General features: G+C 37.7%; 1 protein-coding gene across 2 annotated transcripts in view; it reads left to right on the top strand.

The window, feature by feature from the left end:
• The window catches only part of LOC132309013 (rRNA (cytosine-C(5))-methyltransferase NOP2C), an 89,324-nt gene extending 70,783 nt beyond the window's left edge, over window positions 1-18,541 (top strand). For both annotated transcript variants that reach the window (XM_059807368.1, XM_059807369.1), the window contains 4 exons: window positions 3,322-3,422; window positions 6,576-6,657; window positions 10,715-10,776; window positions 18,163-18,541. In XM_059807368.1, coding sequence (XP_059663351.1) covers window positions 3,322-3,422; window positions 6,576-6,657; window positions 10,715-10,776; window positions 18,163-18,277 — 360 coding nt within the window. In that variant the 3' untranslated portion in view covers window positions 18,278-18,541. The remainder of the gene's footprint in view (window positions 1-3,321; window positions 3,423-6,575; window positions 6,658-10,714; window positions 10,777-18,162) is intronic.
• The last annotated feature ends 336 nt before the right edge of the window (window positions 18,542-18,877 follow it).

An 18,877-nucleotide genomic window follows, 5' to 3' on the forward strand; every position in this document is an offset into this window, starting at 1 on the left:
ATATGAATCTGCAAGAGAGTCCCAGGTTTTCTTAGAAGAATCACAAAATTCAACTGTACTAGAAATCTCGGGTTCCATACTGCGCCATAGCAATCCCATAACAACACAATCCTCACACACCCAGTCTTCAAGTTCCTTCTTGTGAGAGGGAGGATCTTCAGTTAAGTATTTCAACTTTCTTTTCCCACGCAAAAAAATCTGAACAGCATGAGCCCAACAGAGATAATTAACTCCATTTAATTTTTTCAAGGTAATCGATTTAGGCATATCATCATCCTTGATGAATTGTGGTTTAGCATCAGCCATAGGTAATATTCTAACAGAAGGAAACGGGAGCTGAACAAATTTATAGTTTCAGATCTAACAAGAAGTCAAAAATTGATTGCAGAAGTAACAAACCAATAGATCTGACCCCAAGGGGTTGGCTCAAGTGGGTAAGAACTTGACCCTGGTGCCTCGGGAAGCATCAGGTCTAAGGTTCGACTCCTCTTGGGTGCAAACAATTCCTTGAGGAGGGGGGTGAGAATCAATTAGGAAAAAAAAACTAATAGATCTGGAAATCTCAAGCACCCAAACAAGTTCCAGAAGCAATTAGTTGTCAGATTTAATCCCAAAAAGAACCAATATGAACTGCCAATAGCAAACTGATAAACAACCGAACAGCTTTTTGGCTAAAAAATCATTACAAATCCAATGACTCAGCAAACAATCAACAAACAAACCCCTTTAAGGTCTAGACGAACAATTTAGGAGAGATTTCAACAAGAAAAACCAGCCAAAAGAACCTCAGAATCCGTATCGAAACTGCTTGGGCTGAACTTCCCCAAAAAAAAAAAAAAAAGGGAATCAAATGGCTTCACAACGAAGAACAAATACTGCCAAAATTGCGAGAACACTCGGGCAAGCTTAAACATATGATTATCAGCCTGTGGATGCTAATGTCAGCATGACATCATTCGACATCAGCGTAAGGATGGAGACTGTAGCGACTCCTAATGTCCTGCGGCTTCGATGCCAATATGTTCTGGCTTTGATTTGAGAGGCTCTGATACCAAGTTGAAGTTTGTGTAACTTGTTTTAGGGTTAGATGAGAAGAAGTGAAAAAAAAAGAAAAGAAGAATTGTCGGGGAAATCTGTAGGTCTGTAGGGATTTCTACAGTACCTCCCTCTTATATATTAAAACCAGCAAAGTACAATAATATCCTTGATAACGAAATAATACTACAATAATGTCCTCCAACAAGATCAATTACCAGACATCTCTATATGCTTTAATCTTGAAGTGCCTTTTTTTAATACAATATCTACTAATAAAGTGCATATATGTGATACCTTAAAATATTTCCTGCTGCAGAAGACAGATAGGAACTCTCCATTCCCTTGTAGGCGCCACTTCTTGCTTTTTGAAAGAGCAGATCAATTTCTAGGCCTAGAATGGTGAGGGAAGTAACTTTAGCTTGCACCAATTATGCTGTAAATCTTTAATGAGTGGGAGCCACTTTTTAATAGCTGCAAATTTAAATACATGACTACATAATTTTAATCATGTTAAAGTGAATTTGTCCTTGTTAGAAACATGGGTGAATCAAGTTATTTCGTGGATTGGATTTCACTTGACTGTCTACAGCTTTATTGCGTGTGCTCAGGGTAGAAGTTTTGTATAAATGTATTGACATGCTATCCTACGCCTGAGTAAGGGTAAACTCATGAAGTTTCCCAGTGATATCCTCCATAATCAGAGGATGTTGCGAGACACCAATAAACAATAAAGTTCAATAACTTGAAATGATCTTGGATGTGCATGTTTGAGGACGATGCCGCTTGGTCGGAGCGGGGGGAAGTGCAGGGCCTTTCCATTCTTTTACTGAGCGCTTGCTTTATGTTCATATAATGTATATGGCTCTGGTTGTTTTTCTGGTTAAGAAAGCTTTGGGTGGTTTATTTAACTCAAACAATGAATATAAGGTTTCATATGTCAAGGGATTTTGCCGTCATTCTTATTCTTAGCGCCAGATTCGCTTTCCTCCGCAATCTTTTTCTCTGAGCATAGTAAGGGGCCGAAGCTTCCACAATATAAGGTCATCAAAGCTATTATTGAGAAGATGGTGAAGAAAAACCCCAGCTTTGTCCGATGCCTTCTGTACATGAGGGACTTCTCCTCGGTCTGCCACTGTTCCACACTCCCTCACTTATGGACAGGATGTGGTCTTACCTGTGGAGCAAACACTCCAATCACTAAGGGTCTTGACCGTCTACAAGTTCAGAAGAAGGGAGCTGCTCGAGCGCCTACAAGAAGCACGTCAAAATGTGTTCCTTGGTCCGCGGGGTGCCCCTCTTTTGACTAATAAAGCCACAGAAACCAAATGCACACCAATAATTCTATTTGCGAGAGTGGAAGAAAAAGCGGGGCCTTAACTATTTTCATAGAAATTGGCTTTTTTTAGATGGGCCCCTGGATGTATGCATCAGCTAAAGTTCAGAGGAAATTCAAAATTGCTTTCTCCTGAAATTAGAAATTGGCTTCAACAAGAATTTTGAAACTTTTGGAAATTGATGGAGCATCTATAATAATGTTCACCTACATTATAAAATATTTAGTTTTGTGACTTTACATCTAGTCTCTCTCTCTCTCTCTATATATATATATACATATATATATTTATATATATATGGTTTTCTCAGTTTCATTGAACCTATGATAAATGTCATCACACTGCTATGGTTTGGTCTCTTAGTTATTGTACTTCTTAGCTTGTTTCCTACTCCCCAAAACTGATTAAGGAACACAATATTTTGGTCTTTTCCCTAAGCTTTCTCATTGTCTTTTTATATGTATCTTACTATAGAAGTCATCATACTCCTAGCCTCATTTACTACCTTCTGTTGACCAGTGTAACTTGTTTTTATCTTTCTAGACTTGATACTGTTCTCATTTCTAGTGAACTGCCAAACTCCAAGATCATGATCAAAGAGTAGGATCCTACTTGGTTTTGTTGAGACATTGTACTGCCATGAATTTTGTACATAACCCAATGTAACATGGCAGAGTCAAGCATGTTAAAGTAGAAATAGGGGGATCAACTTGTAGCCATTTTGAGCAACAGATTGATGAGTGGAAACTTTCATATTATTTTCTGTAAGTTGGAATGTATAACATCTAGCACCAGCTTTGAGGGGGAGCGTTGAATAATACGTCATTAGTAAGAGCGTTTTTATAATCTTAATGTTTTATGCAGTTATTCTTATCCTTTTTTGTTTCTTTTCTTGTTTTCCTCTTTCTACTTTGAGAAGAAGCCAAATATAATTTGTTGTTTATTGCAGGAAACAATAGAATCACTAAGGAACCATGCGAAGTATCAGAGGAGAATGTTTGACCAGGCTGTCCATCTAGTTCGTCCTGGTGGAGTTCTTGTGTATTCCACGTAAGCAATTTTTTCTTAGTTTTCAATTGGCATACCACTTGCCATACATTTCATGCAACTTAACAATAGAAAATTGTCCTGATCATTAACTAACCAATCATGATTAATGTAAATAGTCTTGTTATATGTAGTATTTAACAATCCTTCCTGTGTCTTCTGAAGTGTTGAGGAGGAAGCTTAAGGCTTAGAATTAGGTGAGTTCTCTTTTTCCCTGGAGAGAAGTGTCTGTGATTAGAAAGAGTGGAGAGCTTTACGAGTGTCAGGTGTAGCATAATTTACAAGTTCATATTATACAATCCAATTTCCCTTTAAGGGGATGATGGAGAATAAAACATGGCCCGAGAGCTTGAAGTGCATATGAATACGAACTTCTCATCATCGGAAGAATCATCGAAATAAGCCGCATAGGCTGGAGGCTTACGTGAATAAACAGGAATATAACCCATATTCGGTTGGCTGCGAGACACATCATCAACGCGAACTCGAACTGAACCAACTGAACCACGAACCTGGTTGCCACCAATTCCAAAACCAGTTGCTACGAACAGATCTTGAGTATGCATGGTTGCCCAAGGGGCCTTCACTCTGCGACCATTGTCATCAAAGTTAGTGCTACCAAAACGAGCAATCGTCATCCACCCAAGGTAAATCAAGGCTCTGATACCAACTTGACGCAGCAGATTAATGAAAGCAAGCAAAATAATTAGGAATAGCAATGTATTCTTTAAACACTCCAATCCACAAGAAGAGATTGAGAAAAGCTCTCTATTTTCTGATATTAATAAAAGAGATAATTGATTGCCCTAAACTATTATAATAGCATGTATTTATGGGGCCTAAGCAAATCCTAAACTATATAGGAAATTAAATCAATGGAAACTTTCCTAAAGCAAAGACTAAACTAGTTAGGAAATTAAAACAATGAAAACTTTCCTAAAACAGAAAATGAAAACTAGAAAACACTGTTTAGGCACTGTTCACTAACTGTTCATGCACTGTTCATTGTTGTACTACATCAACTATGATTCGAGATATTACAATAATGGAGTACCAACACCGCGTACATGTCTTTTCTCCATGTATCACTCCACGAGCCTGTCTCCTCGATACCAGTGCCACTAGTGTTTTTCCTACTCTACCAAACCCATAAATTATCTCTACCCATCAACTCCCTCATGAGGTTGCATCTCTCCCAATCTCATAAGTCTCAACCCATAATCTAGGTGCCTGTTTATAGAGTTCCAAACCCAATTCCTTGTTGGACAAGGATTACAATTTCTTAGAGCCCATACTTGTTTAACAAGAAACTTCCTAACATAATACAACTCTAAAATAGAAACCTAATTAGAGTAAGAATTTGAGAGACAATTCCAACACTTACAATGGACTTGTTTTTGCCTATATTTATCTTTGATTATTGAAATATTATCATGGTTGAAGAATTCTGTGTCTTCTCAATTATGGGAAAAAAAAAAAAAAAAAAAATTCTTTGTGTCCTTCTTTATCCTCGTCATCCTTGCTCTTCTCAATGCTTCCTTCTATCCAACCTATCCTTTCCACCTGTCTTCTTACCCCTTCCATCTGTCTTCTTATCTCCTTCTTCTAGCCTCTTTTCATCTTCTGTTTTCTCATCCTCTGCTTTCTTTCTGGCCCTATATCAAATTAGTATATCAGATCATTCTGGTCCTATGGCAGTTTAGTATCAGAACAGCCCTACCCATTCTACATTAGGAAACCAGTAAAAGGCGTTAAAAATCAGTTTCTGAAACTATGTAACATTCACAGGATAAAGAAGTTTCATGTTCTTTTTTGCGCCACCTTTCATGGATGCAATTTTTAGGTAGTAAGACAGGAGTATTATGAACATCTCCACATGTGCTGTTTCGACAGCTAGTTCTTCCTCATCCATTGCCGACATTCATGCTTAAGATGCCATAGGACAATCTCTGCGACCTCTCTTGTTCCTTTTTGAGTTCATAGTGATTTCCTAATAATGCTATAATGACTTCACCACATGGTAAGATATTGTCTGCTTTGGGCCCGAGCCCGCACAGTTTTGCTCTCGGGTTTTATCCCAAAAGGCCTCATAACAATTGGAGTGTACCGATCACATATATAACACTTCCCTTTTCCACACCCAAGCGATATGGGATTGTGCACCTGTAGCTTGCCCAGTGTGGTAGCGTAATGACTCCCATCACCACATGATATGACATTGTCTGCTTTGGACCATAACCCGCACGGTCTTTCTCTTGGGTTTTACTCCAAAAGGTCTCGTACCATTTGGAGATAGCATCACCACATATAAGCACTCCACCTTTTCCACACTTAGGCGATGTGGGATTATGCACTTGTACTTGCCTAATGTGGTAGCCTGCCAGTGCCTCTTTTACCCGCCCACATAGGTCGCCACAATTAGCCCCCCTTAGGGGACCAACATCCCCGTTGGCCACACTTCCGATTGGGTCAAGCTCTGATACCATTTGTAATGACCTACCACACCACATGGTATGATATTGTCTGCTTTGGGCCCGAGCCCGCACAGTTTTGATTTTTGATTTTACCCCAAAAGGCCTCATACCATTTGGAGATAACTTCACCACATATAAGCACTTCACCTTTTTCACATATAGGCGATGTGGGATGTTGACTGCATGCTTGTTTCTTACAAAGGTTTCATGAAAAAAATTGATGCACCAATCAGTTGGTCATAAATGTGGTAGTTTGGCTAACACTATTCTCGTGGACTTTCAGATGTCATTACCCCATTATAGGATTCTTTTCCATGTCAGTATTTCTCTGTTATCACAAGCTATGTTCGAAGGCACACTGACACAGGCATCTTGTATGTATGTACTTTGAAGTTTGAACTGCATGTTATTTGCATGTAGTTTAACATACTTGTATAAAACTTTGAGAGAATTTCCATATGCAAGTTATATGCGTGTAGTTCTCACATTCTTGTACTAGCATATGCTCCCTCTTTCCTTCCTATCCATCATCTAGGAACTTACATTTTAGTACTTATTTATTGTTTGTTGTGAGTTTTGGTTTGGATAATTCTGGGAGTGGCGTGATTATCTTGTTATATCAATAATTTTCCTTTTACTGTGAAAAGAAAGTACAATTGCCAATAATGCTTTTAATTTCCAGTTGTACAATAAATCCTGGTGAGAATGAAGCACTGGTTCGATATGCTTTGGATACTTACAAGTTTCTCACATTGGCATCACAGGTTAGATCATAAGCTTACTGAAATTTTACATACGATTTCCATGAATAAACTGTTATTTTGTAACAGTTTTTAGTTTTTACTGATCACTTCTGTACAATTCATCACTCGAAATTTAGTTATGGGAGTTCAGTTGCCAAAGTATTATCCACCATAACATGGGATACCAACATGGAACATAGGGACATTAACAGGTCGGTGTAATGATTTAGTAGATACCTTAAAACGAAGAAAAGTAAACATAACTTGCTTGCAAGAGACTAAATGGAAAGGTTAAAAGGCTAGAGAAATTGGGGAAGGAATAAGGATATAAACTTTTCTACTGGGAGGAAAAGATAAAGGAGACAAGGAGATAGATTAATTACTTTTAAAATTGTTTTAGATGGACATATCTTGAATATTTTAAGTGCATACACTCCTCAAGGAGCATTAGACCACAAGAAAAAGAAACTCTTTTGGGAATTGTTAGATGAATTGATACAATCTTTACCTAATCATGAAAGTTTATTTGTAAGCGTGGCTTTAATGGACATGTAGGTGTTGATAGGAGAGGTTATACACGAATCCATGGGGATGTGGGTTTGGAGAGTGAAATGAGATAGGAGAAACACTATAGAATTTGCAAAAGCATATGACTTAACAATAGCTAAAACTTTCTTCCTTTCTTTAAAAGGAAAGAAGAGCATTTTTAACCTTTAAAAGTGGATTAAGTAAAACAGAAATTGATTATTGTTTGTATAGAAGAAGGGAATGGACCTCATGTATAGTGAATCCTGGGGAGAGCCTCACAAATCAAGATCGCATACTAAGTTTAGACTTATTAAGCAAAGGGTTTAGGTATGAAAAAGCAAAAAAAAATGGCCATAAAACCATTAAAGTGGAAAGAATTAAAAGGTAGGATAACGACCACGTTTAAAGACCAACTATTAAAGGAAAAGCCATGGGATTGGAATGATGATGTAAACAACTTGTGGCTTGAAATGACAAATTATATCAGTTAGGAGTAAGGCAAAAGAAATTTTGGACAAAACTAATGGAGAGTAGTTCATTAAGAAAAAAACATGGTGGTGGAGCGAGGAAATGTGACGTATAATTAAACAAAAGCGAAAAAGCTTTAAAGCATGGAAAAAAATAAAGCAACAAGAAGACAAACTCGTATATTAAACGCAAATGTGAAGCGAAGAAGATAGTAAGCAAAAGCTAAGCAAAACTCACTAAATGTCTTATATTAAAAACTAGGCACAAAAAAGGGCAAAAAACATATCTATAAATTAGCAAAGAATCGAGATAAATCAACTAAGGACCTAAATCAAATTAAATGTATTAAGGACCTAGATAACACAGTTTTAGGCAAAGAAATCAAAATATTAACTAGATGGAAAAATTATTTTCAAAATCTATTAAATGAGGAATATGCTAAAGAAGAAATAGAAGGAAATGAAGTTATCATAGGAATGATAAATAAAATCACTAAGAAGGAAGTGGAGGACACAGCTAAGATGATGAGGAGTAATAAAGTGGTAGGTTAAGAAGATGGGGAGTAATAAAGTGGTAGGCCCGGATAATATACCCATAAAAGTTTGGTGCACACTAAGTCATGTGGGAATTGAGTGGCTAACAAGGTTATTTAACATCCTAAAACAAGGCATGATGCCACATGAGTGGAGGAAAAGTGCAATAGTACCAATTTACAAAAATAAAGGGGATACACAAATTGTGGCAGGTAAAAAAGAATTAAATTAATGAATCACACACTGAAATTATGGAAAAGGGTAATGGAGCAAAGACTAAGAAAGGAATCCTTGGTATCCGGTAATCAATTCGTTTTCATATTAGGAGATCCACAATGGAAGCTAGTTGAAGAATGTAGGAGTAAGCAACAAGACTTTCATATGGTATTTATAGACCTAGAAAAAGCATATGATAGTGTCCCAAGAGATATATTTTGATGGGCCCTACAAAGAAAACAAATCCCCTCACAAATCATAAAAAGTATCCAAGATATATAGATGAACACAATAACTAAAGTCCATAACCACATTTGGGGAAACTAATGAGTTCAGAAAATATAGGATTGCACCAATGATCGGTGCTAAGCCCATAACTATTCGCAACAATTTTGTACTTACCAAAAGAAAAAAAAAAAAAAAAAATACTATTCGCAATAATTTTAAATGAAATAAGAACCGAATTCCAAAACGAGATTCCATGGTGCTTGATATTTGCCAATGATATCGTGCTTTTGGATATCTCTAAAGAGGATTTAGCAATAAAACTAGAAACGTGGAGAAATGCTTTAGAATCAAAAGGATTGAGAACTAATCCAACTAAAGCCGAATATATGGAGTGCAAATTTAGTAAAAATTTGGATATTGATAACATAATGATAACACTTCAAAACCAAAGAATTACTAAAAACTACCACTTTTGGTATTTAAAATGGAGGGGTAGATAGCAATGTGACTTGTAGAATTGGAGCGGGTTGGACAAAATGGAGGCAAGCTAGTGGAGATTTTATGTGATAAAAGAGTAACACGTATGCTAAAAGGAAATTCTATGGAACCGTTATTAGACTATGTTGTAAGGAGCGGGGTGTTGGTCCCTAAAAAAGAAACAAGAACAACGCTTTCGTGTAGCGGAAATGAGAATTTTAAGATGGAAGAGTGGAGTGACAAGGAGAGATAGGATCACTAATGAAAATGTGAAAAGAAAATTAGGGGTGGCTCCCATTGGTGAGAAAATTAGAGAGAGTAGACTTAGATGGTTTGGACACATACATCGGTTACTTAGAGATGCACCGGTCAAATGAGGAAGACTAGTTGTGATAAAAGGGAAGAGATGGAGAGGGTAACCAAAAAATAACATTGGGTGAGGTTATTAAAGATGATCTTAAAAATTAAATATAGCAGGCGAAATGACACGTAATAGAAAGGCTTGGAGAAAGATAATTCATGTGGCCAACCCCATTCTTATGGGATAAAGGCAAGGATGATGATGGTGATGATGATACATGAAATCAAATGTGATATATAACTTCAGAACATAAAATAAGCATGTTTGAAGATGGAAGAATGAAACTCTATCTAAATTATGTGACCAAAGATAAAATCTTGGAGTCTCTATATGTGATGTTGTGGCCCGAATTTGGTTCCAGGTTTGAGTTGCGACCAGTTTTCAACCGTGACCCAAATTTTTTTTGACCCTTTTTTTCTTGTGGTTTGTGGACACCCTATTTAGTACTCTCTTGTAGCCCAATATATAAGGGCATTTAGGGTTTGGAGTGGGATATGGAGAGACTGCAAATTGCGTAAAAGAGAGTGAGAACAAGAGCTAGGGTTTTGGGGGCTAAAACTTGTAATCTTTTGATTATTGCATAGTGAAACTTTTCGTTGGATCTTCACCATGAATGTAGACACGACTTGTGTCGAACCATGCTAAATCTTTGTGTTCTTTGCATGTGGTGTGTTTATTTTCTGTCGTGTTTCTTGATTGTTTATTGGGTTCGCTGCGCTTGTCGTAATGATGGCAGATTCCCTTGTTTCTTTCCCCCCCTCCCCCCTCTCTCTCTCTCTCTCACACACACACACACACACACACACAGAAGGTCTTTGATTTTTTCTTTTTCAAGGATCCTTCCAAGTGTATGTAAATATATAGTAAGACTCGGAGAGACCACTAGTCAGATACTCTTTGCTCATGTATACTTGCATCTAACTCATAAAAATAAAAAATAAAAAATCTTCTCAAACTATATTTTGTAGCTTTCCTGTTCCTTATCACCTTCTAGTCCTAAGCAACTATCTTTATTTGTTAATTTCCTTTTTCCTATTAATTAGGACTTACTTTTATTAATTTTTCTTATTAAACTTAAGCTACTGTGATGAAAATTTGATTTGCTTCTTGGTATAATTATTATTCTAATAGCTTTATGTTACCACCTAGATTACTATGATATATATGTATATATTTATGTATATATCATGGTTTGCCGAATACGATATGATTATTAAATAGGTATACGATATGATTTTTTTACCCTGATTTTATATTACATTTTCAGCATCCAAGAATTGGAGGACCTGGCCTTGTTGGTGGTTGTGAATTTTCTGACGGATATACTGAGTATGTACTTTCTTCCTTTCGTATGCTATTGAATATATTCCCTAAGATGCCATTCTTTTTTTTGTAATTAGAAGTACTATGTTTTTGGTTCCATGGTGAAGCATTAATGTTGCTGCTAAATGATTCTGCTATATTCGTATTATCATGTTATAAATAGTTCCAAATGCATTGTTTTCTTCTGGCTCAGTTTCCTAACTGATAATTATAGTTAAGGAAGATGCCATCCACATTAGAAAGTAATATGAATTGTGCTACCTGCTTGCCTATTTTGAATTGAGTGTAGTAATGTTTTATCTGTGGAAGGTCAGTTTTATTAAGATTCTTATGAACAAAGAGAGAAGTCCCTCAATTGCAAGGGTTGCGTGGAAGGTTTGTTTTTACATGTCGCCTGTCTCAAGTCTTCATTCAATTCCGTTGGGACTTGTGTCTCAAATTCATATTCTAATTAGGTTTCTATTTTAGAGTAGTATTTTATTAAGTAATTTCTTGTTAGACAAGTCTTGGGCTCCAAGGAATTAAGTTTGAAATTCTACCAAGTGTATTGTATGGGATGTTTTGGATGTCTTGGGGGCTTGTCTTCGAAATATACTAAATTAAGTAGGGGTTCAAGAACTTGTAGCAAGGACTTTACCCCTGCTTTTTTTGTCTCTAGGAACTTGTTTCAGTGAGGGTATGCCCTTACTTTTTACCTTGTACCATATTGTTCAATATTTATAAAAAAAAAAATTCTTCATTTAGGAAAAAAAAAGTTTGAAATTCTATAAATAAACACCTATGTTTTGGATCAAGACTTCTGAGATTCAGAGATATGTAGTCTCATAAGGGAGTTAATGGGTAGAGATAGTGTTGGTGCAGCGGAAATGGATGAATACAAAGTTCCAATGATATCAAACAAAACAATCCCAACCAAACACAAGATATAACGTGATTGGGCCAAAACCGGTTTACATCCACGCATGAGAAGAGATTCCACTATAATTTGTAAATATATTACAACAGTTGAGTACATACCTTTTTACCATGTTCCACTCCACGATTCTAGCTCCTCGCTACCAGTGATCCCCTGTGTTTTTCTTACTCTACTAACCCTTTAACTTTCTCTACTCATCAACTCCCTCGTGAGACTACATCGCTCTCAATCTCATAAGTCTTAACCCAAAGCCCAAGTACCTAGTTATACAGTTCCAAACCCAATTCCTTGTTGGACGAGGATTATAATTCCTTGAAGCTCATGACTTAAACAAGTACGTTCCTAACAGAGTACGTCTCTGAAATAGAAACCTAATTAGAATAGAAATTTGAGACAATTTCCATCTTGGCTCAAATTTCATCCAACCAATCGTCGTTTTCCATGGCATTGATCAGGATAATTCATTGCAACTTCATACAAACCAAAACAGTTCAAGGACTTCCATCCATGAACCTTCACTACAACCTAGTCAACCTAATTGTGGGACATTCACCCACAGACCCAGTTCCTCATTTTCCTTCGGATTTCATGCCAAGATGTCCCGATCCTCTTACCACACTGATTGTCCTCCCGATCAATCAAACCTCCAAGGATCCACCTTGACTACTTAAGCTCCACGCCATGAAATCCATCACGATTTTTTAAGCATCATGATCAACCAGGCCAATTGACTCCACCTGCAACCAGTGTTATCAAAGGCCCGAGACACACTAAGGCGCTAGAGGCCCTTTGGAGCCTAAGCTTAAGGCGAGGCGAGGCGCGCGCCTGAGTAATGCAAGGCACACAAGTGAAAAATTAATTGCCATTAAAGAATATTCATTTAAAATATTAAAGGCACAAATGTCGTCAAAGGCGCACCTGGGCACACAACAGACACAATTGTTGTGCCTATAAGAACCTGGAACCTAGGTGCGCACCTTTAACAACACTACCTGCAACTGAAACCCGTTGCAGCACTCGTTGAGACTCCTTATGTTTTCTAGTTCTCCTTCACCTTCGACTCTGATACCAATTTGTTGGGACATCGGAAATACATGAATAGAAAGATCCAATGAAAGCCAACAAAGCAATCACGCACACAAATGAGAAGAGATTCCACTATGATTCGTAAAGATATTACAACATTAGAGTACCAACACCCTTTACATGCCTTTTCACAATGTACCTGATTTTCCTTTTAATTTGATTTCTGTAAGTCAATTGACTAAAGAATTACAATGTTCCGTCACTTTTACCTCGACTTCATGTGTTTTTCATGACCTAAGGATAAAGAAGATGATTGGTTCGGGACATGAGAAGGATGGGTTATATTACTTAGATCTTGGTGAACCTCAGTTTGTCTTGTCATTAGCTTCGAGTGCTACAGTCTCTCCTCTTTAGTAGCATTTTCGTTTAGGTCATCCATCTTTGGCCAAGTTACAGTTAGTTATTCCTGCATTGAGTTATGTGTCTGTTTTAGTGTGTAAAGATTGTTAGTTGGGCAAGCATCATCGTAGTTCCTTCCCAAGTCGTCATTAGCATCGCCAGACCAAGTCCTATGATTTAGTTCACACGGAAATCCAGGGTCATTCTCGAACTGCCAATTTGAATGAGTTTCTATATTTTGTCAATTTTATTGATGATTATTCTCGAATGCCATGGTTATTCTTAATGAAAAAGTGATTTGGGCATGGTTATTCTTACTCATTAAGGTCACATTTATAATGTTTTTCATCAAAAGATACAAAAATACAACTTTGAAGAATTGGTCATCCTTCTACATTAGGCAAGTCTTAAAATGAATCAAAAAGGGTGCAACATCCACTTCTAAGCTCGTGGAGGCATGTCATCTATTACTTCCTTTCCATGACCTGAAAATGTTAAAATAAGGGGTGAGCATGACGACTCAGTAGGAAATGCCTAAAACACACACTTTGGACTCCCATGAGCCACACACCCAAGAAAAGGGATGAAAGTGGAGTGGGGATCATGCTTAGGGGGAAAGCATCAAATGTTGGCAATAAGCAATATCGTAAGGCTATAAAATTGTCAATGCCAATGATAATGAGCCATGCAATGAATGCAATCCCGACTCCAACCCAAACTCACACTGAAAACCGCTAATCAACTGTATCGAGGTGAAATTGACAACTATCCCTGACCTCAAAACCGACAACCATTTGGGGCCTAGTTAGTTCAATTATACACGTCCAAAACCGGCATGTGTTCCCTCTAGGTTGAATTAGCCACCGGATTGCGATTTTCGGCCCTTTCTTTCTTAAAATCTTTTTTCACAAACCTTTTGAAAATCATATTATTTCCTTAACCAAACCAACACAGGCCCCCCCCCCCCCCCCCCCCCCCCCCCCCCCCGCCCCCCCGTGCCAATGCCAATGCCATGAATAAATCATGTTATACCATCAACTCCATAGATATGTACAAGTATGAAACCATCCATTTCAAGTCATGCATTCTTGTTAAAATTAATAAGCACATTCATTGAGGCGTTTTATCATACACATACTAAGCAAGATGGAGAGATACTTACATGGCAACAGTGTCATAGTTAAACACATTTGATAGGCAAGACCTCATATGATTGCACATATAATAACACAATAGTCATACATATGCTTCCAATTACATATATGGTCACATGAAAATACAATTAAGCAAGTAAATAGCAAGAACCACAACTTTGTCAAAAAAGAACACGCGATTTCAATTTCTAAACACAGCTAAATCAAACTCATCAAAATTTTTGAAATTATCATGCTCATCTTGAAATTTAAACCAAGGAAAACTCACTAGGCAAAATTACATGGTTTAGACACCCCTACCTCAATGGAGGACAAAAACCTAGCTTGGCCCAAATTCAACAATCCTAATTGCAAGCAAGATTGGTGTCAAAATGAAGCTCTTGCCAAGTAAATCACTTTTCATTTTAAGGTTGAAGATAGAAGTTTATGGTGTAGAGAGAGAAAGAGAGAGAAAATATATATATAAAGAGAGAGAAGAGTTGGCTGGATGAGAGGGGAAAATGGAATGAGAAGTTGGTTCCAAGATGACTCTATAGTCTTCTTTTCCCATGTGCATCAATAGGTGGCCCCCACCCCTCACCCAAGGTTACTAAAATACCCTCCCTCTCTAAGTTTATCTACATTCCATGCCATAAAATATCCAACCACTCATATACATATAAATAACATGCCAATATAATATTGATAAATGGAAATGAATATTGGGAAGAATTCCCGAGCACGGAAACCGGTCTCGGCCCCACATGGGACCTCCCGGACCCGAAAATCCAAAAATGGTAAAATGGACTAAAATGCGTTTTTAAGAGTTCTAAACTCGAAGAAATGACCCAAAAACTCCTGGGACTCGCATGGCACGCGAAACAAGACTCGAAAATAATAAATATAAAAATAATGAAAAAGCGCCGAAAAATCTAGAACACTACAATCTACCCTCCTTAAAAAGATTCCGTCCCTGAAATTTATCCTCCGCAAGAGAAAAGGCTCCAAGTAATCACCTCCCAAAGGACATGTCAGAAAATTCTAAAGGATACCACTTCACTATCCTCACTACTCGACATACCCAAAGTCAAAGAAACAGTCTCACCTTAAAGTCACTAGCAACCTAATGCCCATCACCCCTTCCAGGTGCTCCTCATATGGCACATCACCTCAAAGACTGCCGGATTCCACATAAGGGTTGGATCCAGCATCCAATGCACTCTACACAACCATTCAAAGTATCCTGAAAACTTGCAAGGATAGTGTCAGCAAGACCACTCGACACATCGACACCAACTCAACTCACCATTCTAAGGGTGCACGCAATCCAAAACACGACTCCCAGCTACCACCTAGTACATTTCAAATGACTCGTCATACTCATCAACTCTCAGTGCAGCTAGAATAGATAAGCCCTCTAATGATTGTTCCTAAGTGGAATCACCACTACTCTCGAACCATCAAGTCTCCAAAATACCCTCGAAGGTCAAATGCTCAAACCATTCAAGCTTATTGGATTCCAAACATCTAAACTGAACACTCTTATCAATGAAGACAAATCACTTCAACCCATAGAAGTACCATCAATTCCAATTGGAACTTACCTCTAAATAAAACTATTAACACCTCGTTTATGTGACACACCACATCCTACTCTCACTGCTACCACTCACACGAAATGATCATTGACCTTAAACCCGACATGATGTTAAGGAAGGATTGATTCAAGAAAAATGGTTGGCCAGGCCATTTCCCATCATCAATCCAATCCCAATAACCATGTCGTTCTGGTCCTCAGGTCTGAACTCCACAAGTAACATTCTCACGCAATCCTCAAGAGAAAATTATAAATTGACAATTGGCTGACCAAATCCATTACTTTCATATATCTCCAGGGTATTTATACCGAATACGCAAACCTATTTAAGGTAAGTCAACTATATAATTAAGTTGACAACTAATACTATATAAAACCTAGATATGTAGATATTTATACGACTGTACACGCTAACTCTCCCCCTCAAGTTGGTGCATAGATATCACATATGCCCAACTTGGATAGTGATGTATGAAACGGACCACTAGTAACACCATGAGTCATCATATAAGCCAGCTGGTCCGCACACTTTTTTTTTTTTTTTTTTTTTTGATAAGTAAAAATATATTAACAAACGTGCTCAAAGGGGAGCGAACCCTTAACAAAGCAAACAAAATACGCAAAATGCGTCATTACAACGATAAGTTGGCAATAAAATCCAAAAAACTATCCACAGATGGGCAGTTTTACCCATTAACCCAAGAATAAAGAGAATGCAAAATATTCGCCTTGATAACCCACACCGACGACTCCTTTCCTTCGAAAGATCTCCTATTCCGCTTGGACCACGACCCCCCATCAAATACAAAGAGGTGCAACCCTCCACGCATTCCTAACCCGACTTTCCACTCGTCTCCCTCTCCAAGCTTCTAACATACCCATCGTGTTAACACTACCCATTCCACCCCAAAAACATTCAAGACCAAACTTCACACATCTGCTGCCACTCTACAATACAGCAAGAGATGATTAACCGACTCGCCCACCTTCTTACTGAGATTGTCCGGAGTAAGAATGCTTCCAAGCACCGCTGTCCACGTAAAAAAAGCCACCTTCAGTGGAGCTAAAGTCCTCCATACAGCCTTCCAAGGAAACCCATTGCTTATCGAATTCGTAAGACTTCAGCTCCACTTTAGAATCCCTTTAGAATCACCTTAAACACCCCTTTAGAATCACCTTAAACACCCCTTTAGAATCTCCCATCCACACCATCTCATCCCTTCCTTCCCCCTCCACCACTTGATTATAAATTAATCCTATTAATTCGGTAAACTCCAACAACTCCCAATCATTAAAATTTCTGTGAAATCTCACATCCCAACTAGCTCTCCCATACTCTAACCTAAAATAATCTGCCACCACTACATGATTCTCCTCAACCATCCTATAAAGTCTAAGAAACCTACAAGCCAACACCACATCCTCACCCGAAACATCCGTCCAAAAACTCACATAACAACCCATCCCTAACTCGAAACCGTATACCTTTCCATGAACCCATACCTGCTGATGAAGTCACACCTCTAGACACCCAACCTCCCTCCTCTTCCCCAAACCGACAAACAATAACACGCCTCCGACCTTTCACACCCAAATCTCCATAATAGGTGCCCCCCACCTCTCACCCAAGGTTACTAAAATACCCTCCCTCTCTAAGTCTGTCTACATTCCATGCCATGAAATATCCAACCACTCATATACATATAAATAACATGCCAATATAATAATGATAAATGGAAATGAAAACCAGGAAGAATTCTCGAGCACGGAAACCTGGTCCCGGACCCGAAAATCCAAAAATGGTAAAATGGACTAAAATACATTTCTAAGAGTTCTTAACTTGAAGAAATGTCCCAAAAAACTCCCGGGACTCGCATGGCACACGAAACAAGACTTGGAAATAATAAATATAAAAATAAAGAAAAAGTGCCGAAAAATCCGGAACACTACACTGTTCCCTTCAACCTTTAATTTGTGTTTTCGTGCAATTATGGATTTTCCAAAGTTCAAGATTTATTGATTACATGATAACATATTTTCAGGATGTGTCGGCATTTCATCTCTACCAAACTAGAATCCCAACTGCTATAATGACCATCCATTTTTAAAATTTGTGCAAATGCAACTTTGTTTTTAGTGAAGCAACCTAAAGAAATCTTCTCTTATGTTTTAACATTTTGGAGTAATTATTAGTTTAAACATTAACAAAGTAGTTGAACAAGATTTCCCATTTCTAATTCGAGGAGGTATATGAAGTTTAGTTTCACGTCATATTCATCCGATCTTGATAGTGCTGATTTGTTCTGATGCTGGATTTCCAGGGAATGGTTAAGACCTGGTGAAGAAGATCTTGTTCAGAGGTTTGATCCATCTTCTGTACTTGATACAATTGGGTTTTTCATAGCCAAATTTAGTGTTGGCCTAAAAGACACTTGACTTCATTTTCAAAAAACATGTTACTTGGATTGGGGATCTGATTATTGTGGCCACAGTGCAAATGCTCTGGGGAAAACAATGTTGAAGATTGTGAAAAATTATATATATTTTCAATCTTTTTGCTTCACGGAATTCTGGGTCGAACATCTTGTAGAGGGGTATATGATTGAGAATTATCACTCCGCCTTCAATTCATTCTTAGAAATTGTGTATGCAAATTATTTAAACAATTTGTGTTATACTATGGTACAACCCTTTACTATTTTTGTTTTGTTTTTTTTTTTTTTTTTTTTCTCTTAACCAAAGTTGAGAGGGGGAAACTGTGCCAAATAAATCACAGGTGGGACATGAATTTCATGCTCATCTTTTTTTTGCCTAAAACGTGAAAGCAAAATGTGGCAAATCGCTTAGTTAAATTGCGTTTCTGGATGGAGATAATAGCTAGACTAGTGTTTCTCCATTAAGAATACTACTGTAAAGTCACTGAATGGTTGAGACTTTCAGCTCCTAATTTAATAAGGAGTGTGTAGGGTGATCATTTTGAATGGATTTGAGCCTTGCATATTGTTTTTTTTTGGTTAAATGCCTTGCATATTGTTC

Source organism: Cornus florida, unplaced genomic scaffold (genome assembly GCF_030987335.1).
Source record: "Cornus florida cultivar Cherokee Brave unplaced genomic scaffold, ASM3098733v1 CherokeeBrave_3.0.0_Hap2_Chr05, whole genome shotgun sequence".
Classification (NCBI taxonomy): Eukaryota; Viridiplantae; Streptophyta; class Magnoliopsida; order Cornales; family Cornaceae; genus Cornus; species Cornus florida.